This window comes from Stegostoma tigrinum, chromosome 5 (genome assembly GCF_030684315.1).
Source record: "Stegostoma tigrinum isolate sSteTig4 chromosome 5, sSteTig4.hap1, whole genome shotgun sequence".
Classification (NCBI taxonomy): Eukaryota; Metazoa; Chordata; class Chondrichthyes; order Orectolobiformes; family Stegostomatidae; genus Stegostoma; species Stegostoma tigrinum.
In genome coordinates this window covers 118,391,915-118,416,620 of record NC_081358.1, presented here as the reverse complement: position 1 = coordinate 118,416,620, position 24,706 = coordinate 118,391,915, and the positions used below count along the sequence as shown (strand labels likewise).

The 24,706-nt window shown below is 42.0% G+C and overlaps 1 protein-coding gene across 4 annotated transcripts in view; it reads left to right on the top strand.

Moving 5' to 3' along the window:
* Positions 1–23,311, top strand: part of LOC125451823 (melanocortin receptor 5-like) — a 100,037-nt gene extending 76,726 nt beyond the window's left edge. For 2 of the 4 annotated variants that reach the window (XM_048529448.2, XM_059646248.1), the window contains 3 exons: positions 15,151–15,225; positions 15,332–15,404; positions 20,778–23,311. In XM_048529448.2, coding sequence (XP_048385405.1) covers positions 20,932–21,930 — 999 coding nt within the window. In that variant the 5' untranslated portion in view covers positions 15,151–15,225; positions 15,332–15,404; positions 20,778–20,931 and the 3' untranslated portion in view covers positions 21,931–23,311. The remainder of the gene's footprint in view (positions 1–15,150; positions 15,226–15,331; positions 15,405–20,777) is intronic. The other 2 variants (XM_059646249.1, XM_048529449.2) reach the window with 2 other exon arrangements.
* Positions 23,312–24,706: the final 1,395 nt, after the last annotated feature.

Genomic DNA, 24,706 nt, shown 5'->3' with positions numbered 1-24,706 from the left:
GAATTTTTTTAGAACATTACAGCACAGTACAGGCCCTTCGGCCCTCGATGTTGTGCCGACCTGTCATACCGATCTCAAGCCCATCCAACCTACACTATTCCATGTACGTCCATATGCTTATCCAAAGATGATGAATGACTTCAAAAGGAAATTGAATAGTTGCTTGAGGGAAATAAGTTTGCAGAGTTATAGGGTGAGAGCTGGAGAATGGGCCAACTACACTAGTCCACAGAGAACTGACATGGTCTCTGTGGGCTGAATGTCCTCCTTTGGTACAGTTATGGCTCTAGGAAGGAACAATGCCTCAACTTCTGGATGGAAATTCTCTTGGACCTGACAATATAGAGTTGAGGCTGGGATGAGAGCATCCATGATCATATTAAATGGTGGAGGAGACTCAAGTGACTGAATGGCCTATTGCTCATAGTTCTTATGTTCTAAAGATAACCGTCTGCATGTCCAAGCTGGGGTTGATGGGCGTTGCTCTGGCCGTTTACCTATATTCTGCCTGTTGGTCCATGCCCAGGTAGACATAGCGATGGAGCTTCCAGTGTCCACCATAAGTTTCCCTTTATTCAGCTCAAGAGATGAGTAGAAAGCTTTGTGACTACAGCATCTCTCATTATGTTCCAGTATCCATCGACAATAAAGAAACTGAGATCAATAATGGAAGAAAGAGAATTTCACATGTGTCTGGATATGAATGTGTGTGTGTGTGTGTGTGTGTTTGTGTGTGTGTGTGTGTGTGTGTGTGTGTACGTGTGTGTGTGTGTGTGTGAGACAATATGTGTGTGCATGTATGTTTGTGTGTATGTCATGTGTGTTTAACTGTTTGATTGTGTGCACGTGCATGTTTATGTATGCATTTGTGTGTGTGCCTCTGTGAATCTGTATCTATGTGTGTGTGTGTTTGTGCATCTGTATATGAGTATGTGTCTATGTGTGTGTGCATACATGTATATGTATCTATGTGTGCTTGTGTGCGCGTGCATATGTATGAGTATTTGTGTGTGTATCTATATGTGTGCATGTCTCTGTGTGTATGTATGTGTTTATGTTTTGATGCTTGTTTTTCATTTCACTAAGATAAAAAGTTAACAAAATTCTAGTGTCTCAAAAAATTTTCTCTGGCCCATAAACTGAAAAATCTTCCACCTGAAAATGTTCCTCCTCTCTCTTTCCATGCTGAAAAGATTTCTGACTTGCAATCCATGAACAAAAAACTGTTTCACCCAGAGATATGTGAGTAAGTGATAGAGTGGAACGCAATCTCTGTATGAGGTAACAGGATGCAACAGAAGGCTAGAAATTAGAGTGAATTATATCAAGAGAGAATTGCAAATCCTGATAGCAGTCTCCTCCCTGGGATTCCAATCAACATATTAAGATGTTCTTGTTACTTTTGAAATAATGAACAGAGATATGTCATTAAAATGCCCTTGTCTACTATTAACAATGATTTGCACTCTGTTCTCTCCTATCTATTGTCATAAATGATATTCATCAAATGTGATTTTTCTTGCATTGGATGAATGGCCTACTTCTGCTCCTATCTCTTAACTAGTCTTCCTTTCTGCAAATTTCTGTCAGTCACTAGATGCCTTTTCTGTTGGCCTGCTATCTCTCCCTGAGGCAATTGGAATAAAAGCTGCAACTGAAACTCAGTGTTAAATTTTAACCTCAAAACAAGCACATGAATTTTCTAAACTCAGTGTCCAGCAGTTCCTGGCTCTCAGACACACAATCCATGGACCTAGTGACTTTATTATTCTGTTTCTCTGTGTATCTGCTGTCACCAGACACTGGCACAGGGCTTATGATTCTCCTTTTTGACCTTTTGTCGGTAATGCAGCAAACTGTTGATACCCTCCTTGTCCCAACTCTTTAAGTCAAGGATAGAAAAGCAAATAAGCAAAATAGACTTCTTTGTTTCTTGGTATCACATCCCAAGCCCCCAAATGAAAGTCTAACAATGACTAACCTTCCTCTTTTTAACATATCTATATTTTCATTTTTGACAATTCAATTGTTACTACACATATTGCATGTATTAAACTCATTTGGATACTGCACTAAATTCCTATGTTCCCATGTTCATATCTTCATTTTAATTTGTCAAGCACTATTTTTCAGTGCAATGATCCATGGCCATGATGCATCTTTGCATTGTATTGTACAAACAGGCTCTGCAATCTCTCCATACAGAAGAGACTGGTGTGGAGCAGGTCAGAAATGCTTTGGTGTGGATGGGGGCAGAGATGTCAGGTCTTGGAATCACAAGGTCCCTGGGGTCGTGTTCACAAAGTGAAGTTTGACAGAGATGAAGACAACTAACAATGGACCACAGTTTGTTTTCAGTCCATTCTAACAAATTATGGATTTCACTGTCATATCACTTGGCACCCAGCCTGCAAAAGAACAGTGGCATTATCCAATTCAGCGGGCTGATAAAGGACATTCTGGGAGCTGGTTATATCTTACTTTGGGTCTATACTCTGACAGGAGCAACACTGACCAAGTTTAGGATGAGTCACAAATTTCATGAGCCAAGCCATCCCCACAGTTCGATGTGAATCTCAGAGTGAAAGCAGAAGGAAACGCAAAGCAAGAAGGAAGACAAAAGTGAACATGTGCAATTTGTCCAACATTAGAAGTTGGAGCTTGGGTTTTCAAGAAGGAGCCAGATCATGGTCACAAATTCAGATCATCCCGAACAGGTCCAAAGTCACTCTTGATAGTAAGCAGACAAGTGCAGTGATTATGAAGAAGTATAAACTTCCCTGATGTCAGCACCTTCCTCACTGAGGTGAGGGAAGACAGGCTCATAGCCTCAAGTTTTTTATTCACTCATGGGACATCCCTAGTTGCCCTTGAGAAGACAATAGTGAGCTGCCTTCCTAAACCACAGCAGTTCATGTGCTGTAGGCAGAGCTACAATGCATTAGGGAGTGAGTTAATAAATCTCAGCACAGTCACCAACAGCTTTCATATCTCAAAGACTATTTCCATAATTGGAGGAAACAGGCATGCTGAAACTCTAAGAAATGTCTCAATGTACATTTGGCTCATTATTCAGAATGGTTCATTTCAAACTAAAGAGTTTAGATTTAAAAAAGGAAAGAATGTGACAGTGAAGTATTTGGCTGCCTGGTGTTAATTGCATGTCACTATGTCCTGTGTTGTGTACTATTAGCCAGATCCAAAAAACCGAAACTCAATACATTTTCAGAAAGAATTAGCCCTAATGCCCTGTTCGCACATCGAATGTGATACATCATCTCTGCATCTCTCCAAGCAACAATGGTGATCAAATTTCTTCTTTCAAAAAGCATAAATTTATGACAAAGTATTGATGTTATAGGAAATATTGTTCCTGACTTATTATCCAGTTCTAAAGAGTGTGATTATTTATTTAGTGATACCACAATAGGAGCATTGGAGTTGGCCATTCAGCCCCTTAATTCTGTTTCACCGTTCAATGAAATCATGGCAGATCTGTGACCTATCTCCATATAGCTGCCTTTAGCTTATTTCCCTTTATCCTTTGATTAACGAAAATGTATCTGTCTCAGATTTAACATTAACAACTGATCTAGAATCAACTGCCATTTGTGGAAGAGTTCCAAATTTCCGCCACCCTTTGTAGACATGCTTCCTAACATCGCTCCTGAATGGTCTGGCCCTAATTTTTAGACCAGTTTAGATTCTGTCCCTGGTTCTAGAACCTCCAACCACCAAAAATTCTTTATCGTTGTTAACCTTGTCTTTTCCTGTTAATATCTTGAAGACTTCAATCAGATCATTCTTTAGCCTTCTAAATTATGGAGAAAACAGGCCAAATTTATATAATTCCTCCTCATACCGTAAATCTGAAGTCCAAGATATCATTCTTGTAAACCTACATTTACTCTCTGCAAGCCTTTGCTTTCGTCCTAAGGCGGCCTACTCTCTACTTGAAGCAATCCCATTCACCCAGTTTATCCCCACAGCCCCCAACAGGTTTATTTCCCTCAAATGCCCAACCAAATGCCTCTTCACAATATTGATGACATGTAGCATCCAAAAATAAAATCAAACAAGGAAAGGAAGCTCAGTTTACTCTTTGCAAATCCAGCAAGTAATTTTTATCACTTTTGTGCTCAGTCCTTGAATTAATATGAAATGCACTGCCTGGAAATGTGGTGGAGGCAGGTTCAGCTGAAGCTTTCAAAAGGGCATTGGATGGCTTTTTGGATAGTAATGATGTTCAAGGGTATGGGTAAAGGGCAGGAGATTGGCAGTCAGTAACAGAGCTGGTGCAGACATGATGGAGCATTGACCAACCACTCGCACATAATAATTCTGCGAAGATGGGCCACCATAACTCTGTAATTGGTCTGAAAATGAGCATTTCACTGAAGCGCTGACGTTTCACTGGCTGAAGTTTTGTTTATACAATTTATCAAACATTCGTCTAAAAACATTTTTGTTGTTTATCTGGTCTGGCAGGAACTATGTAAAACAGAGCCAAATAACTAGAAGTTTTGGGAACTAGTGGTTTTCTACGCACTCTCAACATAGCCTCTGACAACCAACCCCAACATCGCCCCCCCCCCCCGACCTGGTTACCTAGCAACAGTGTGTTCTGACATGAGGGATGAGTGAAAGCTGCAGTATAAAATTTTGTCCTGTGTAAACAAATCTCATGTAACTTTCCATATTGCTCACAGGAATATCGTTCCCTGTTCAGAATTCACTTTGAAGGCCAGAAAGGCTGTTCCTTTTCAGAATGTTAAACAGCGCAGTTATTTTTACTTACATTTAATTACAAGCTGCACAGATCACACTCAATCGCTCCCACTCAAAGGATTTCATGGAATATGAATGACAAAGAATGCCCAAGTGGGCACCAGAAGAGACAAAACCAAAACCATTACTAACATTCAGTACCCAGCCCTCACCAACCATACAACAGTGAAGTCATCAAGTTGGAGCAGACAGGATAGGGGCATGTTTTTGAGGAGAAAGATTTTAAAAAGAGATGGAGGGGGCAATGTTTTTGCACAAAGAATGGCATTTGTGAGGAATGAACTTCCACAGGAAGTGGTGGATGCAAATATATTACAATATTAAAACACATTTAGATAAGTACATGAATAAGAAATGATCGGACGGATATGGACCGAGTGCAGGCTGGCCGGACTAGTTTAGTTTGGGATTATGGTTGGCATCGACTGGTTGGACCGAAGGGCCTGTTTCCGTGTTTCATGATTCTATGACTCTATCAGTTGTTAGCAAAACATACTGAGAGGGGCAATGAAGTTATTTCAGCAAAAATCAAGGTCTGTTGGTGGAGGGAGAAGGCATTTCCAAGATGTTAACCAGATACTACCTGAAGCTAGAAGACAGAGATGAGGAGAAAAGATAAATTCTCACAATTGGTTGCGCATCTTTAGAATTCCATTCCTCAAAAGGCAATAGATGCAGATTCATTACATATTTCTAAGGTAGGGGTAAGATAGCATCGCCATAGTGTCAAGAGACCGTCAGGCTGCTCTCTCATTAAAGAGAGAGAGATGACTGGTGGTAGTTTAACCTGAGGGTCACCAACACCTCAGGTGACGGGAAGAGGTTGAGAAAGAGAGTCCTTCATGGTAACCTTAGCCGGTGATGGGAATTGAAGCTTCTCTGCTGTTGTCACTCTGCATTGTAAGCCAGCTGTCCAGCTAACCAAGCTAACCAACCCCCAAGGTAGGGGAAAAAAGTACACAGGTTTGTAATTGCCAAGGAGATGAGAGATTACCATGGATATGCAAGAATGTAGAGTTGAGGTCAAAATCAGTTCAGCCTCAATTGGCAGAGTGACAGAGCAGGCTCAATGGGCCGATTGGCCTAGTCTTGTTCATATGTTTGTACTTCATGTCCCTGTTTACCAAGCAAGTGCACTTTGCCAAAACAATGGCAAAGACAAGGTAAAGATAAAGGATGAGGAGCTATGAGAAAGGCCGGTGATGCTTAAAGTGGTAAAGCCCGCTTCCTACAGACAAAGCGGGTGGCCATGAGCACCCCACATGGGCCCCAGCTATGCCTGCCTCTTTGCAGGTTACGTGGAACAGTCCCTCTTCTGCACCTACACAGGCCCCAAACCCCACCTCTTCCTCCATTACACTGATGACTGTATCGGCGCTGCCTCTTGCTCCCCAGAAGAGCTCAAACAGTTCATCCACTTCACCAGCACCTTCCACCCCAACCTTCAGTTCACCTGGGCCATCTCCAGCACATCCCTCACCTTCCTGGACCTCTCAGTCTCCATCTCAGGCAACCCACTTGTAACTGATGTCCATTTCAAGCCCACCGACTCCCACAGCTACCTAGAATACACCTCCTCCCACCCACCCTCCTGCAAAAATTCCATCCCCTATTCCCAATTCCTCCGCCTCTGCCGCATCTGCTCCCACGATGAGGCATTCCACTCCCGCACATCCCAGATGTCCAAGTTCTAGGACCGCAACTTGCCCCCCACGGTGGTCAAGAACGCCCTTGACCGCGTCTCCCGCATTTCCCGCAACACATCCTTCACACCCCGCCCCCGCCACAACCGCCCAAAGAGGATCCCCCTCGTTCTCACACACCACCCCACCAACCTCCGGATACAACGCATCATCCTCCTACACTTCCGCCATCTACAATCTGACCGCACCACCCAAGACATTTTTCCATCCCCACCCTTGTCTGCTTTCCGGAGAGACCACTCTCTCCATGACTCCCTTGTTCGCTCCACACTGCCCTCCAACCCCACCACTCCCGGCACCTTCCCCTGCGACTGCAGGAAATGCTACACTAGCCCCCACACTTCCTCCCTCACCCCTATCCCAGGCCCCAAGATGACTTTCCGTATTAAGCAGAGGTTCACCTGCACATCTGCCAATGTGGTATACTGTATCCATTGTAGCCGGTGTGGCTTCCTCTACATTGGGGAAACCAAGCAGAGGCTTGGAGACCGCTTTGCAGAACACCTCCGCTCGGTTCGCAATAAACAACTGCACCTCCCAGTCGCGAACCATTTCAACTCCCCCTCCCATTCTTTTGATGACATGTCCATCATGGGCCTCCTGCAGTGCCACAATGATGCCACCAGAAGGTTGCAGGAACAGGAACTCATATTCCGCTTGGGAACCCTGCAGCCCAATAGTATCAATGTGGACTTCACCAGCTTCAAAATCTCCCCTTCCCCCACTGCATCCTAAAACCAGCCCAGCTCTTCCCCTCCACCGACTGCATCCCAAAATCAGCCCAGCCTGTCTCTGCCTCCCTAACCTGTTCTTCCTCTCACCCATCCCTTCCTCCCACCCCAAGCCGCACCTCCATTTCCTACCTACTAACCTCATCCCACCTCCTTGACCTGTCCATCTTCCCTGGACTGACCTATCCCCTCCCTACCTCCCCACCTATACTCTCCTCTCCATCTTTCTTCTTTACTCTCCGTCTTCGGTCCGCCTCCCCCTCTCTCCCTATTTATTCCAGAACCCTCTCCCCATCCCCCTCTCTGATGAAGGGTCTCAGCCCGAAACGTCAGCTTTTGTGCTCCTGAGATGCTGCTTGGCCTGCTGTGTTCATCCAGCTTCACACTTTATTATCTAAGCCCAGATAGGATGCAGACCATCAGTTTCAGGGAAAGTAAGATTAGAAATTATGCAGGTGCTAGCTAAAACCTTTCAATCCTCTCATGGTGGGAGAAGGGGAGGGCGAAGTGATGGTTCCGAAGGATTAGAAGATTTCAAATGTTACCCAATCAAAAAACTGACAACTGCAAGCTGATTAATTTAATTTCATTGGTGGGGAAGCTATCCAAGAAAGTAATCCAGGAGCTCAAACTCAGGTGAAATGAAATTACAGTTATGTCAAAATTGTCAGCCATTCCTGTCCACAGGATATCAAATCTCCCAGAATGATCCCTGAATACAGCCAAATTCCATACTGTCAACTACAGAGTAGCCAAACTGGTCTAGTGACCATGCTGACAAGTGGCTGGAATTAGACCCAAGAGACCAGTGTTCGATTAAGTCATCAACTGGTATTGAGATCTTCCTGTGAAAGGATGGACAAAGCCTGTCAGTGTGGCTAAAACTGCGAGGAAGTCAAGAATGTTGTTAAAGCATAAAAATACAGCCCACAAAATTAAAGCCTGCTCTGACGTTCATTATGATTGTGGCTGATCCTTTATCTCATTGATATATTGCCACATTTTACCCACACTCCTTAATGCCTTTATAATGTAAAGATATATTTATCTTTCTTGCTACCAAAAATCTCCCAGAGATAAAAATCCTTCTGATCTGCCAGAATCATCCGAGATTCCAGAGAGCCTTGGAAAATGATCACCAAAGCAGTGACCAACTCTATAGCTATTTCCTTCAGGGGGTGAAGACCATCAGATCCTGAGGATTTATCAGCTTTTATCCCATTAATTTCTCTCATACTATCTCCTTACTGATGCTTATTTAATTCAACTCTTCATTCTCCTTAAGAGAATCTTCTCCTTAAGATACTCCTCACATCTAGTTTCCAGCCCTTTCCCCATAAATCGTAACTCCCCAAGAATCTATCTCTCTCAGTCTTAACTGTAAGCGAGGACTCTGTCCCCACAGGTCTAGGTGGTAAGGAGTTACAAAGACACATAACTTTCTGAGGGAAGAAATTCCTCCTCATTGCAGCCATAAGTTGGCATCTGTGAATAAATCTGTGATTCCAAATAAACCTATTGTACTACAACATGGTGCTATGTGAGTTCTGACTTTGCCCACCCCAGCCCAACGCCAGCATCTTCACATCACAGTACTCCAGATGTGGTCTCACCTGTACCTTGTCCAGTTGCACTAATACTACCCTACTCCTGTACTCCAACCCCCTTGAAATAAGAGCTAACATTTCATTAGCCCACCTATGTTAGCTTTCTGGGTTTTATCCTTAAACCCACTCTCTGCTTCCTGCCAATTAATCAATTGTCTATCCACACCAAATACTACCTCCAACGCAATGGGCCGTGATCTTGTGACTTAAACTTCAGTGAGATACCTTATCAAATACTTCTGGAAATCCAAATACATCAGAACTACTGGTTCCCCTCCCTCCACGCTGGTTGAGACATAAAGCCTCAAGATATATGGCATGGAAACTTACCCTTCAGTCCAATTCATCCATGTTGACCAGATGTCCTATATAAATCTAGTCCCGTTTGCCAACATTTGGCTCATATCCCTCTAAACTCTTTCAATTCACATACCCATCAAATTTCCAGTTAAATGTTGTCATTGTACCAACCTCCACCTCTTCCTCGGGCAGGTCATTCCATACATGCACCACCCTCTGTGGGAAAAAGTTGCCCCTTAGGTCCCTTTTATATCTTTCCTATAGTTTTGGACTCCCTGCCCAGGGGAAAAGACCTTGGCTATTCACCCTATCTGTTCACCTCATTCTTTTATAAACCTTTATAAGGTCACCCCTCAGCCTCCAATACTCCAGAGAAAATACCACCAGCCTATTCAGGCTCTCCCTATGCCTCAAGCCCTTCAGCCCAGGCAACATCCTTGTAAATCTTTTCTGAACCCTTTCAAGTTTCACAACATGATTCCTCTAGGAGGAGACCAGAATTGCATGTAATACTCCAACAGGAGCTGAACCAATATACTGTACAGCCGCATGACCTCCCAACTCCTATACTCAATGCACTGACCAATAAAGGCAACCATACCAAATGCCATCATCACTAGCCTGACTACCTGCAACTCCATCTTCAAGAAACTATGAACCTGCACTCCTAGGTCTCTTTGCTCGGCAGCACTCGCAGAACCTTATATTAAGCGTACAAATCCCTGCCCTGATTTGCCTTTCCAAAATGCAGCACCACACATTTATCTAAATTAAATTCCATCTGACACTCCTCAGCCCATTGACCCATCTGATCAAGATGCTATTGTACTCTGAGGTAACTTTCTTTGCTGTCCGCAACCTCCAATTTTAGGGTCATCTGCAAACTTACTAACCACACCTCCTATGTTCACATCCAAATCATTTGTATAAATGATGAAATGCTGTGGACTCAGCACCAGTTCTTGTGGCACACCAAAGGTTACAGGCCTCCAGTCTGAAAAGCAGCCCTCCACCACCACTCTCTGTCGTCTACCTTCGAGCCAGTTCTGCACCCAAATGGCTGGTTCTCCCTCTATTCCATGTGATCTAACCTTGCTTAACCAGTCAACCACGAGGAACCTTGTCGAACGTCTTACTGATGCCCACGTAGGTCATGTCCACTGCTCTGTTCTCATCAATCCTCTTCATTACTTCTACAAAAAACTCAATCAAGTTGATTGATTTTTCACACACAAAGCCATGTTTCCTTGAAAAACTCTCGTCAATTGGACAGACATGATTGACTTTCATGAAGCCATACTGGCTCTGCTTGATTTGATTATGATTTTCCAAATGTTCCTTAATAATAATTTAATTCCTTAATAATTGATTTAACTGTAGAAAATTTCATACCTTTAGAAAGCACTTGGATGAATGCCTGAAGTTCCATATCTTTAAAGTTTGTGACCTAGTGCAGGGAAGTGGGACTAGTATTGATTTCGTCTATTTTTGGTGGTGTAGAATCAATGGGCCAATAGAGAGGTCTGTGCTGGGATCTCAGCTTTTTACAATTTTTAACAATGACTTAGATGAAGAGAATGAAGGCATGATAATTAAATTTGCAGATGATACAAAATGTGGGAAGTTATGATGTGAAGACGACATTAGGAGATTGCAATTGGATAGAACTAGGTTGAGTGAAGGGGGAGAAATCTTGTGGATAGAGTAAAATGTGGGAAAAGTTGTCACATTTCACTGGCAGAAAGAGAAAAAAGTTGGATTAATTGCTAAGTGAATACTGACTGCAGAATTCCAAGGGGTGGAGAGCAATGTTCCTGCTAAGCTGCATGTCCTCACGGCCACTCTGATGTTCAGCGCGTATCAATGTGCTATTTGTGGCATTGACTGCCAGTTCTGTATGTTTGCTGCTGCACACAGACTGCAGAGGCCAATGCATCCATTAAAAAACTTGCAGGGAACACTGATAGAGTGATTTAGCAATTCTAGCACGAGTGGCTAACAGATAGTACACAAGTCCAATGAATCATTAAGAAAGCTAATGGATATTATCCTTTATTACAAGAAGAATTGAGTATAAAAGGATGTTGTGCATCAGTTATACAGGGCATTAGTGTCACCACATCTCAAATAGAGTTTGAGCTCCTTATTTAAGGGTAGGTATAATTTCAGAGGGAAGTTACTGGATTGATACCTTGCATGAATGGGTTAATTTATAAGGAAACGTTGGACTGACTGGGCTTTTTTCTGCTGTCATAATCTGATTGGGAAGAGTGTTTGATAATCAAGCCCCACTATTCCATAAGCTACAAACATAATTAAACCTCAAATAAAATCCATTTATCTGACTGACCACAATTCAGAACCTTAAAATAACACATACTAGGTTTCATTGTGAACAGGAGAAGTAGCTCTATTCTAAACACTTACACTTTAATAATAGTGATAAAGAATATGGATTATTAATTACCAAACTACTACAAGTAAACATAAGCTATATCTTTTAACCCAAGTACATATATTCATGAATAACGCCAAAGACTGAAATATAAGGGGAAAGCACTGTGGATGCTGTAAATCTGAAAGAAAAACAGAAAATACCAGAGAAACTCAGCAGGCCTGGCAGCATCTATGGAGAGAGAAATAGAGTCAACACTCTGAGTCTAAAGTCTCGTCTTCAGAGCAGTTAAAGTCACATTTAGACTAAAACCCACATGCTGCTGATCAAAAACCTGAACTCTAAAATAAATTATATTAATACATATACATCACACACTTAAATTACAATACCCAAATGCCTTATGTTCTGAACGATTTTAGATATGCTCTTATAACTTTGATCCAATTGTATTTCAATTATTCATTGATAACAAGTAAAAGCACTGAGGTTTTTTACCCATTACCTTAAATGATTTTAGTCTTAACAGAAAAGCTTCTGGAAATCATGTTGTCATATCTATAACTGTTAAGATATATTGATGCCCCCTTTGATCTGCATTCATTTCAATTGTGGCCAGACACGATCTACAAACACAGTACTGAATAGTTCCTTAGAAACTAGCATGAGCATTAAAGGAGCAGTTTGATTACATGTTGATGTTTTCTCACTATCTGACATGTAAGGCATGTTTCACAGCACTGCACTACATCCTTTTGAAGCTTTTACCATTTAAAAGGCCAGCTTTATTGAGGACATAGCCTTCCATGTTCTGAAACAGCCTGCCATAGCAACTTTAAGAATCTCAATTAACCATGATACATAACACACTTCTTGTGAATTATCCTCAACCTTAAAGAAAGTTTCAACAACTCTAACAACAATGCCTGAAGCATTGTATCAAATTCTGGTGATGGATTTTGTTTAGCCATTGTATTGATCCCTACATGTGACAGAAAAATACCTGAAACTTGTTCTTGTAAATTTTTCACCTCTCTAACCTTGTTTCTTTTCGTTTCAAATCATAAGCTTCACTCCAACCAAATCATTCCCAAGGAATAAGTTAATTCAATCCATGGGTAATTTCTTAATCCTTCCTACCACCACTGATTCGGACAAATTCTAATTTTACCATATCAAAAGAAGCAGGATAGGGTCTAGGCCCGAAACGTCAGCTTTTGTGCTCCTGAGATGCTGCTTGGCCTGCTGTGTTCATCCAGCCTCACATTTTATTATCTTGGAATCTCCAGCATCTGCAGTTCCCATTATCTCTTATACTCCCCAGTTGTCCTATTTATTTGGTGTTCATTGTATTCTACGGAGGCAGAACAAGGAATACAAAGGTACAGCTGCAAGGAAATTTGAGAGATCCATTCAGAAGTGTAATAACTGCAGGGAAGAAGCTGTTCTTAAGCCTGTTGGTACGTATGTTTAGGCTTTTTTTATCTTCTGCTTGACTGAGGAGGTTGGAAGAGATTGTAACTGGGGTCTTTAATGATGCTGGCTGCCTTTCAGTGGCAGTGAGAAGTGTAGATGCAGTCAATGGATAAAATGTTGGCTTGCATGGTGGACTGGGCAGCGGTCACAACTCTCTGTAATTTCTTACGGTCCTGGGCAGAGTAGTTGTCGTACTAAGCCATGATGCATCCAGATAGAATGCTTTCTATAGTGCATCTGTAAAAGTTGGTGCGAGTCCTTGTGAATATGCTGAATTTCCTTAGCCTCCTGATGAAGAACGAGCATTGTTGTGCATTCAACCGAGTGTGGCAGCAAGGAGGCCTCGTAAACTGGAATCAATGGGAATCAGGGACCAACCTCTCCACTGGTTGAACTCGTATCTGGCACAAAGGAAGATGGTTGTGGTTGTTGGAGGTCAATCATCTCAGCTCCAGGGTATCTCTGCAGGATTTCTTCAGGTTAGTATTCTAGACCCAACCATCTTCAGCTGCTCCATCAACAATGATCCTTCCATTATAAGGTCAGATGTGGGAATGTTCACTGATGATTGCACAATGTTCAGTCCCTTCCATGACTCCCCAGATACTGAAGTAGTCCACATTCAAATGCAATAACGTCTGGACAATATCTGCCAAGTACCAAGCAAATCCTACACCACAAAAATGTCAAGCAATAGCCATCACCAATAGGAGACAATCTAACTACTTCCTCTTGACATTCGGTGGTATTACCATCGCTGAATTCCCCACTATCAACATCCATGAAGTTACCATTGACCAGAAACTCAACCAGACTCACCACATATACACAGTGGCACCAAGTGCATGTCAGAGGCTAGGAATATTATGGCAAGTAACTGACTCCCCAAAGTATGCCCACCATCTACAAGGCACAAATCAGGAATGCAATGGAGTACTCTCCACTTGCCTCAAAGAGTCCAGCTCCAACAATATTCAAGAATCTCGACATCACCCAGGACAATGCAGTCTGTTTGATTGGCAGCATGTCCACTGCCTTCAACATTCATCCTGCCCATTGTGGCAGCAGCATGTGGAGTGTACCACCTGCAAAATACACCTTCCTAACCTGTGACATCTACCACTTAGAAGACAAGGTTGGTAGATGTATGTGAAGTAGACAAGAAGACAACGCAGCCAACTGCACCGCAATTAGGAATGGGCAATAAACATTGCCCTGGCCTTGATCAAAAAGTGAAAAAAGCTATACTGTAGGAAACATAAGAAGAGGCAGGAAGGGCCAGAGAGCAGAAAAAGTAGAGATGGTGAAAAATTGTGCAATTCTTGGAGAGATAGTGGAGGCCATGAGCTGTTCTTAGAGGTAGTTCTTCATTCTAATTCTGCCCTAGGTTTTAGTGGAGTTAGTTAACCTGCTAGTTCATATTTATACTCCATTTCTGCAATTAATCTCATAAGCTCTGTCATGAACTTAAAGTTAGCTCAGTATTTAAAAATAACTATTGGCTGGCTATGTTCAAAGTTTTCACAGATGCTACATGACAACCTTAAGAAGGTAATGGCAAACAAAGCTTTGTCCTTATTGAGCAGTGATAATGGGAACTGCAGATGCTGGAGAATCCAAGATAATAAAATGTGAGGCTGGATGAACACAGCAGACCCAGCAGCATCTCAGGAGTGCTCCTGAGATGCTGCTGGGCCTGCTGTGTTCATCCAGCCTCACATTTTATTATCCTTATTGAGCAATTGTGTTTGCAGTTACAACAAAAATAGCAGATAAAACACTGAAACATCATTATATCCCCATAAATGAGAAATGAACCACCATTTCTAAATTCCTGCTGAACTGTCATGGTTTACAAAGGCTTAATTTGAAAGAGTGAGTTGTGATTTACAGCATAGAGCTTCTGTTTGATCAGTTATACATGTTTTACTAACATCAGTGAATGTTTATCAGGGTGGATGTATCTATGAGGAGGGAGTAGCGATTTTCTTGGTGAATTACTTAATAATGCTACACTGGTAAACATTTGACATTTGTTGTTGAATGTCTGACAGTAAAGCAGATATTGGCTAGAGTTAATCATACAAATTGAATACTACAATAAAGTTATATTTCTATTGAGTCATTACTATAATAAAATATTCAAATAGGCCCTGCAGGAGCAGTGTAAAATAAAATGCAAGATTAATTCCTGAGAAAAGAAGGCCATCATGTTGTGCAGCAAGGTATGTGATTCATATATATTTTAATATCAATTATTTAAGCATTCAGATTTTGAACTAGTGGTCTATGTCCATAAAAGGATTTAATTGCTAACTTGTGTTTCTGTAGCATGTTGACCTCTTTTAAAACACGCTGTGAAAGAGAGACGTCCTGGAGAGTAATGTGGTTTCATTTTGTTTGGGTAAGTTTGACAAGTGAACAGAACAAACGTCTGCACATTAGGTAACAGATAGAAGGATCCAGAATTCTTGATGCATATTCTTAATGCTCCTGAAGAAAAGGGATAGGTTTGCACTGTTAGGAAATAGGTTTCCTCAGAATATGTAGTTCAGATTGAAAGCTCCAAGTCAGAAGTGCCCAGTTAAAGCCCTGAGGGGGTTTTTGAAGCTGAGAAAATATCAGGTCAATTGTATGAAAAATCGAGGAAGAAACTATCAGAGTTTCAAAGGAAATAATTGCAGCCACAGTTAAATTAGGTAGTAGAGAAAGGAGACAACAAAAGAAATTGTTGGAGGAACTCTGTCGGCCTGGCAGAATGTTTGGAGATAAAACATAGTTAACGTTTCACATCAAATGACCCTTCCTCAGAATTCAGAAGGCAATTCTCACTGATGTAAGTACATTCAAGGAATACTGTTGGAATTAATAGGATTCTATTTTACTGTGTGTTTTGAAATTTTTAAACATGGTATACGTAAATAGTTTGGGTTTTTTTCTATTTCATCTTCATTAATATGACGATGAATTTCTGCTTTATTATTGAGCCTTAGGAAAAAGGGTTAGCCATTTAAGACTGAAATAGTGTTATAAAACCTCAAGAATTAAAACTGAAACAGCCAAAAAGAAGCATGCACCCCTAAAGAAAGAAAGAACCATCATAATGAAAAGATGGCTTCGTTGTTTTTCCTTTAAAACCGGAACTCTGATATTTTACAAGATCCATGTCTCTTTAATCTAGAGTTACACATTTTACACTAATTCTACATATATACAACATTGAACACTGTTGTTTCTATCTTATATAAACATTTTTCTTTTAAACTCATTATAACACATCCATGATAATATTTTCATGACCAGACACATGTACAATCTGTAAATTAAATGCTTGTAACATGAGATTCCAATGAAATAACCTAGTGTTCTTGTCCTTAAATCCTTCCAAACTTGTCAAACAATCTTGATTGGTGTATACAGCCATCTCTGATGTCTTGTTTACAATGTAAATATTAAAGTGTTGTAAAGCCATTACCAAACTCAATAACTGCCTCAGAGATAATGGGAACTGCAGATGCTGGAGAATCCGAGATAACAAAGTGTGGAGCTGGATGAGCAGAGCAGGCCAAGCAGCATTTTAGGAGCACAAAAGCTGAAGTTTTGGACCGAGACCCTTCATCAGAAAAGGGGGAGGGGGAGAGGGTTCTGAAATAAATAGGGAGAGAGCGGGAGGCGGATCGAAGATAGAAAGAGGAGAAGATAGGTGGAGAGGAGACAGACAAGTTAAAGAGGCGGGGATGGAGCCAGTAGAGGTGAGTGTAGGTGGGGAGGTAGGGAGGGGATAGGTAAGTATGGGAGGACGGACAGGTCAAGGGGGTGGGATGAGGTTAGTAGGTAGGAAATGGAGGTGCGGCTTGGGGTGGGAGGAGGGAATAGGTGAGAGGAAGAATAAGTTAGGGAGGCAGGGATGGGCTGGGATGGCTTTGGGACGCAGTGGGGGGAGGGGAGATTTTGAAACTTGTGAAATCCACATTGATACCATGGGGCTGCAGGGTTCCCAAGCGGAATATGAGTTGCTGTTCCTGCAACCTTCGGGTGGCATCAGAATGGACATGTCGTCTAAGGAATGGGAGGGGGAGTTGAAATGGTTCGCGACTGGGAGGTGCAGTTGTTTAGTGCATTGCCCCCCAATCTAACATAGTCACTCAATCTGGCAATGCTCCTCAATCTGGCATTGCCCCTCAGCCTGGCAGCTCCCCTCAGTCTGGCTTTGCCCCTCAATCTAGCATTAACCTTCAACCTGGCATTTCCCCTCAATCTGGCATGGCCCTTCAATCTGGCATGGCCCTTCAATCTGGCATTGCCCTTCAGTCTGGCATGGCCCCTCATCCTGGCACTGCCCTTCAATCTGGAATTTCCCCTCAATCTAGCATTGCCATTCAGTCTGCCTTTGTCCCCCAGTCTGGTATTGCTCCTCAGTCTGGCATTCAGCCTCAGCAAAATGGCACAACAGCCACAGAGCCATGTTGCCCAAGACATGGCAGATACTCTTTCACATCAGGCACAGTAAACTCTGAGACAAGGGCAAAGACTTTCATTTACAGGAAGCAAAAGATACCACACCCAACAGAAGTCCAGAGAGGTTTGATGCTTGCCCCCGACGAAGACAATGAGATCTCAACATTATGACCAAAGCTCTCAGTCAGCGATTGTGTACCGCAACACCAGCATTCTACTGTTGAAACTGAGTGTCTATCAGACTCTGTTTGGTTTATAGCACCCAATACGTGGAAAGTATCAGCTTCTTGCTTCTCCTCAATGTCTACCTCCTCTTCAGTAAACTGTACCTATTCCCACCCTTCTTTGCCATCCAGCACGTCTCCTCGCTACCTGCTCCGAACGTGCAGAGCATAGCTCTCCAGTATAATGTGATACACTCTGCACTAAAATGGAGGATCACAGCAACCCACACCCCCACACTACCCAGCTCCTTCACATTCCCCTCTCTGGAGACCATGATGGTGGTCACAGTCAATAACACGCCCCACCCTGCTCCTGTAGGCTACCATGCCCTCTGATGCTGTTCCACAAGCCTCCCATTCAACTCGGAAATCCTATACCTCCTGTCTAAGAAATGTTTCTTCAGCACTGCAAAGCTCTCCTTAAACAAACCCATCACATCCCCAGTTCTGAAGAAAATTCATATTGGACTTGAAACATTAACTCTGCTTCTCGCTACACAGATGCTGCCAGGATTTCTCCAATATTTCCTACATTTGTTTCAGTCATTGCTCCCCCTTGCTTCCTTTCCTATTTTCCTGAACACCTTTATAATTTAAAAATATTATTGAGATCACCCTTCAGCCATCAATATGCCAGATAAAACTTAGCCTTTCCTGAAATCTACTGGAACCTAGTTCTGTATCATCCTTCAGGTCTTTTTTCAACTCTTTGACAGTTCTAACCTTTTTTTCAATTATAGAGACCAGAAAGTTTATAGGGTATGTTCTAACAAAAGTTGAACTTAAGGAACTACAGCAATAGTGCCAGATGACTGGAGGATAGCAAATGTGGTTCCCCTGTTCAAGAAGGGGAGTAGAGACAGCCCTGGTAATTATAGACCAGTGAGCCTTACCTCAGTTGTCGGTAAAGTGTTAGAAAAGGTTATAAGGGATAGGATTTATAATCATCTAGAAAAGGATAAATTGATTAGGGATAGTCAGCACGGTTTTGTGAAGGGAAGGTCATGCCTCACAAACCTTATTGAGTTCTTTGAGAAGGTGACCAAACAGGCAAATGAGAGTAAACCGGTTGATGTGGTGTATATGGATTTCAGCAAGGCATTCAATAAGGTTCCCCACAGTAGGCTATTGTACAAAATGCGGAGGAATGGAATTGTGGAAGATACAGCAGTTTGGATCGGAAATTGGCTTCCTGAAAGAAGACAGAGGGTGGGAGTTGATGGGAAATGTTCATCCTGGAGACCAGTTACTGGTGGTGTACTGCAAGGGTCGGTGTTGGGTCCACTGCTGTTTGTCATTTTTATAAATGACCTGGATGAGGGCGGAGAAGGATGCGTTAGTAAATTTGCAGACGACACTAAGGTCAGCGGATTTGTGGATAGTGACGAAGGATGCTGTAGGTTGCAGAGAGACATAGATAAGCTGCAGAGCTGGGCTGAGAGGTGGCAAATGGAATTTAATGCAGACAAGTTTATTAATAGAGGGATCGAGTTCCGGAACCAAGAGGTTGTGGTGAAGCTGTACAAAACTCTGGTGCGGCCGCACTTGGAGTATTGCGTATAGTTCTGGTCACCGCATTATAAGAAGGATGTGGAAACTTTGGAAAGGGGCAGAGGAGATTTACTAGGATGTTGCCTGGTATGGAGGGAAGGTCTTACGAGGAAAGGCTGAGGGACTTGAGGCTGTTTTCATTAGAGAGAAGAAGGTTGAGAGGTGACTTAATTGACACACATAAAATAATCAGAGGGTTAGATAGGGTGGATAGGGAGAGCCTTTTTCCTAGGATGGTGACGGCGAGCACGAGGGGCCATAGCTTTAAATTGAGGGGTGAAAGATATAGGACAGATGTCAGAGGTAGTTTCTTTACTCAGAGAGTAGTAAGGGAATGGAACGCTTTGCCTGCAACGGTAGTAGATTCGCCAACTTTAGGTACATTTAAGTCGTCATTGGACAAGCATATGGACGTACATGGAATAGTGTAGGTTCGATGGGCTTGAGATCGGCATGACAGGTCAGCACAACATCGAGGGCCGAAGGGCCTGTACTGTGCTGTAATGTTCTAAGTTCTATGTTCTATGTTAAGTGTGAGGTGATGCACTTTGGTAGGAGTAACCAGAAGGCAAAGTACAGGGCTAATGGTAAGATTCTTAGTAGTGTAGATGAGCAGAGAGATCTTGGTGTCCATGTACACAGATCCTTGAAAGTTGCCACCCAGGTTGACAGGGCTGTTAAGAAGGCATACAGTGTTTTAGCTTTTATTAATAGAGGGATCGAGTTCCGGAACCAAGAGGTTATGGTGAAGCTGTACAAAACTCTGGTGCGGCCGCACTTGGAGTATTGAGTACAGTTCTGGTCACCACATTATAAGAAGGATGAAGGGTCTAGGCCTGAAACGTCAGCTTTTGTACTCCTGAGATGCTGCTGGGCCTGCTGTGTTCATCCAGCCTCACATTTTATTATCTTGGATTCTCCAGTATCTGCAGTTCCCATTATCACTCATAAGAAGGATGTGGAAGCTTTGGAAAAGGTGCAGAGGAGATTTATTAGGATGTTGCCTGGTATGGAGGGAAGGTCTTACGAGGAAAGGCTGAGGGACTTGAGGCTATTTTCATTAGAGAGAAGAAGGTTGAGAGGTGACTTAATTGAAACATATAAAATAATCAGAGGGTTAGATAGGGTGGATAGGGAGAGCATTTTTCCTAGGATGGTGATGGCAAGCACCAGGGGGCACAGCTTTAATTTGAGGGGTGAAAGATATAGGACAGATGTCAGAGGTAGTTTCTTTACTCAGAGAATAGTAAGGGAATGGAACGCTTTGCCTGCATCGGTAGTAGATTCGCCAACTTTAGGTACATTTAAGTCGTCATTGGATAAGCATATGGACGTACATGGAATCGTGTAGGTTAGATGGGCTTCAGATTGGTATGACAGGTTGGCACAACATCGAGGGCCGAAGGACCTGTACTGTGCTGTAATGTTCTATGTTCTATGTTCTATTAAGTTATATTTAAATTATATACAAACTCAAAAAATTGATCTTACATGTTTATTAAGGTTTAACTTTGTTTTTAATATTTTTACTGACTTTTTTTCAGGTACCACTTCCAGTTCCTGGGGTAGTGAACTATTACAGTACAATGCAAAGCAATGATATGATATGAAAAGGCCAATTCCACGTTAAGGATTTGCCACGGCACTTGCAGAAGATTAACTCTCCTCGAATGTTGCTTCGGACTCCGAGTACAGGAAATGGCAGGTGTTAATATGTCACTGGGCACAGAGGCAACCATCTCTCCAGATCACACAGATGTCACCAACTCTTCTTGGTTGCTGAACAGAACAGTGCCTGAAAGAAATGGCAGTGTCCAGGTGACTGGGAGTGCTGTGAAAGAGTGTACTCAAATCTCGATTCCCACGGAGGTCTATCTCATCCTTGCAGGCATCAGTTTGCTGGAAAACCTGCTGGTGATTATTGCAGTGATCAAAAACAGGAATCTACATTCCCCAATGTACTTTTTCATCTGCAGTCTAGCCATTTCAGACATTCTGCTGAGCTTGACCAAGGCGTGGGAAGCAGTGACAATATCTGTAATATCTGGAAAGGAACATCTGTTCACTCATGTCTTGATTAAGATATTGGATGACATATATGACTCATTATTGTGCATTTCGTTCACAGCTTCCGTCTTCAATTTGGCGGCAATTACAACCGACAGATACATAACTATTTTCCATGCCCTGCGCTACCACAACATCATGACCAAAAAGCGAGTGGCAGTCATCATTGCAGCAATATGGATCTTTTGTACTTTTACTGGTATCATCATGATCTCTTTCGCCAAATATGATGGCATTGTTAGCTTCTTTTTTATATTGTTCTTCATAACGCTGGTTCTCATTTTATCCCTTTATATATTCATATTCCTACTGGCTCAAGTGCATGCCAAACAAATTCGATCACTTCCAGGTTACCGAGCCCATCAACGAACCAATTTTAAAGGAGCCCTCAGACTAACTATCCTCCTTGGGATATTTATTGTCTGTTGGGCTCCATTTTCCCTTCACTTCACCCTCTATCTGTTCTGCCCTTCAAACCCATACTGTGCATGTTTCATATGCCTCTTTCAGGTAGACCTCATCTTCATCATGTGCCACTCAATTATTGACCCTCTTATTTATGCATTCCAAAATCCGGAATTATGCAATACTTTCAAAAAAATGCTGTGTTGCTTTAAAAGGCACGCCTAACTGTAGTTCAGCTGTTTGCTCGAATAGCTAGTTGAGCATGACAAACCAACAAAGCCCAGATTTGGTCTCCTGGATGTGCTGATTTCTCTGATAAGGATGCTATAGTTGGCAGACCTTTCATCTCTGAGTTAGAAGGTTGTGAGTTCACATTCCATTCCAGAAACTTGAAGATCGAACCTGGACTGTCACTTTGGTGTTTTGATGAGGGTATGTTACACTGAAATTTAGACAGACATTAAAGCAGAGCCCTGTCTTCTCTTTCAGAGGGCCACGGCCCGATTTAAAGAAGTGAAGGAAACTTTCCCTAACATCCTGACCAATATTTACCCCTCAATTCACAACATTAAAGCTGGCTTGCAGACTTGATGGGCCGAAGGTCTTTTTCTGTGCTGCAGCTCTCTATGACTAAAGACAGATTGTCTGGTCAACATCACATAGCTGTTCATAAGAGCAGGTACGCTAATTAGTTGCTGTGTTTCCTACATCATGATATTGACTACATTTCAACAATTACTTTATTGACTCTGAAGTGCATCGGGACATCCTGTGGTAATGAAGGATTCTATACGAATGCAAGTGCATTTTTTTTATCACAATCCTGGGCTTCTCCTTGGAAAGAAGAAAAATCCTTTGGGGTTTCTGCTCCTTATCAATATCTAGAACAACACGGGAAGTATAACGTGGGTATACAACAGGCAAAGATTGAATTCCACTCGTGTCAGCTATTAAGGCCTCCCAAACGCACTGTCAAATTCCTGCAATACAAGGTCACAAGATTAACAGTGGTTTTTTCAGGAATGAATATTGACAGGGTGGTCCATTAACCCTACATACGCTAGGATGCCTGGACCACCATGGCTAAGCATTTCATTAAGCACAGTGCACCCGAGAGAACATCAGCAATGTTATACTGATAAATTATATCAACAAAATGAGTATTGCTGTTCGATGGAAAGTTTCTCCCACCTGGAAAAAGAAACATCATATCCAGGATGTGTAACTGATGCAAAATCATCATTTCACAGTAAATCTAGAATCAGGTTGAATCTTCACTCCAGGACAATGAATGGTCTGTGCTCTCTCTAATGGTTTCCAACATCGCTGCAAGGAGCGTTGCTAATATGGTCATTATTGTGCTCACATTCTTTTCCAAATAACTTCATTATTATTAAGAATGCTGTCACCTCCCACAACACGATGTGAAGCATTTCCCTGTTCTCACGCATGATGTTCCTTAAAGGTGTATCTGCTTCAACCTCTTCATGCGTCAACAATAAACATTTTATTGTGTCTTCATCTTTTTCATCTGGAACCAGAACCAGTCATATCTGAAACATTGACTGCTCCTTTCGTCCAGATGTTGCCTGGTTTGCTGTGTTCTTCCAGCCTCCTTGATAACAAAGTGTGGAGCTGGATGAACACAGCAGGCCAAACAGTATCTTAGGAGCAGATGCTGCTTGGCCTGCTGTGTTCATCCAGCTCCACACTTTATTATCTCGGATTCTCCAGCATCTGCAGTTCCCATTATCTCTCTTCCAGCCTCCTGTTTGTCTATCTTGGATTCCACCACCTGCAGTTTTTTTTGGCTTAATTTGTATCACTGACTGATTGCCAGTACTTGATTGAGAGGGAAAAGGTGAATGTGTCAAATGGAAACAGCTATGTTGACAGTTATGTGCGTCGTGACTTTAAAAATTGACCATTCACTTTTGCACAAAGTTTCTGGAATGAATTATGCACAATAGTTATATTAAAGCTAGCTGCTCTACATAAACAGACTGCATGTTTGAGATCATCCAATTTGGACCAAAAACAAAGATAAAATAAGATATTGAAATAGCAAGGACTGCTGATGCTGGAGTCAGAGATAACACACTGTGGAGCTGGAGAGACACAGCAGGCCAGGCAGCATCAAAGGAACAGGAATCAGGTTTAGGGTCAGGACCCTTCTTCAGAAAAGAAGCTGTGTTCCTCCATCTCTAAACTTTGTTAAAATAAGATATTTCCTGGATGGTGAAAATCTACAAATGGTGAATGTACAAATAGCTTTGGAGATTCCAGGTACCAGGATAATTAAAATATCACGAGCAGACTGCAGAAGATAAAGGCTATTAGAATGCTGACCTTTTATATCTAAAAGATTAAAACACAAGGAGCTGAAATGATCCATCAGTTATTCCAGGGGCAGCAAATATTTTTAACCTGAAGGTACTTTAATTTTTTAACAAAGAATTGTCAGAAATAAAAGCTGTTGGAAGTCACAAGACGGAAAACAAGTTAAAGAATGGACTAATGGCAGAAGCATATCTTCAGAGGAGCAAGTTTCTTCAACAAGACTTTAAGAAATACTGTGGGATTATTTGCTGCTATAGAAGTCATTTACTTTAATTCCTTTCTGATGATCATAGCCAATGCGGAATTTCATTTTGTATATAGCTCAGGCAAAAAGCCAGCTCCTACACCATGAAATAGGTAAATGCTAAAATATTTTGTTTGCAAAGTTGCACACTTGATGCTATGCAGACATTAAACTTGCCTTTAGCTTTACCTCATATTGATGACTGTGCAGAATTTGGTTTTTTGTTAAAATAAGACATTTCCCCCCAAATACATACTCAGATGTTGTTTGATTATATATTTTTGAATTGAATGGTTGTCAGAAACTAAGACATTGTGTTGTAAAGTGGCAATTTAAGGATAGTATCAGAGATAATGGGAACTGCAGATGCTGGAGAATTCCAAGATAATAAAATGTGAGGCTGGATGAACACAGCAG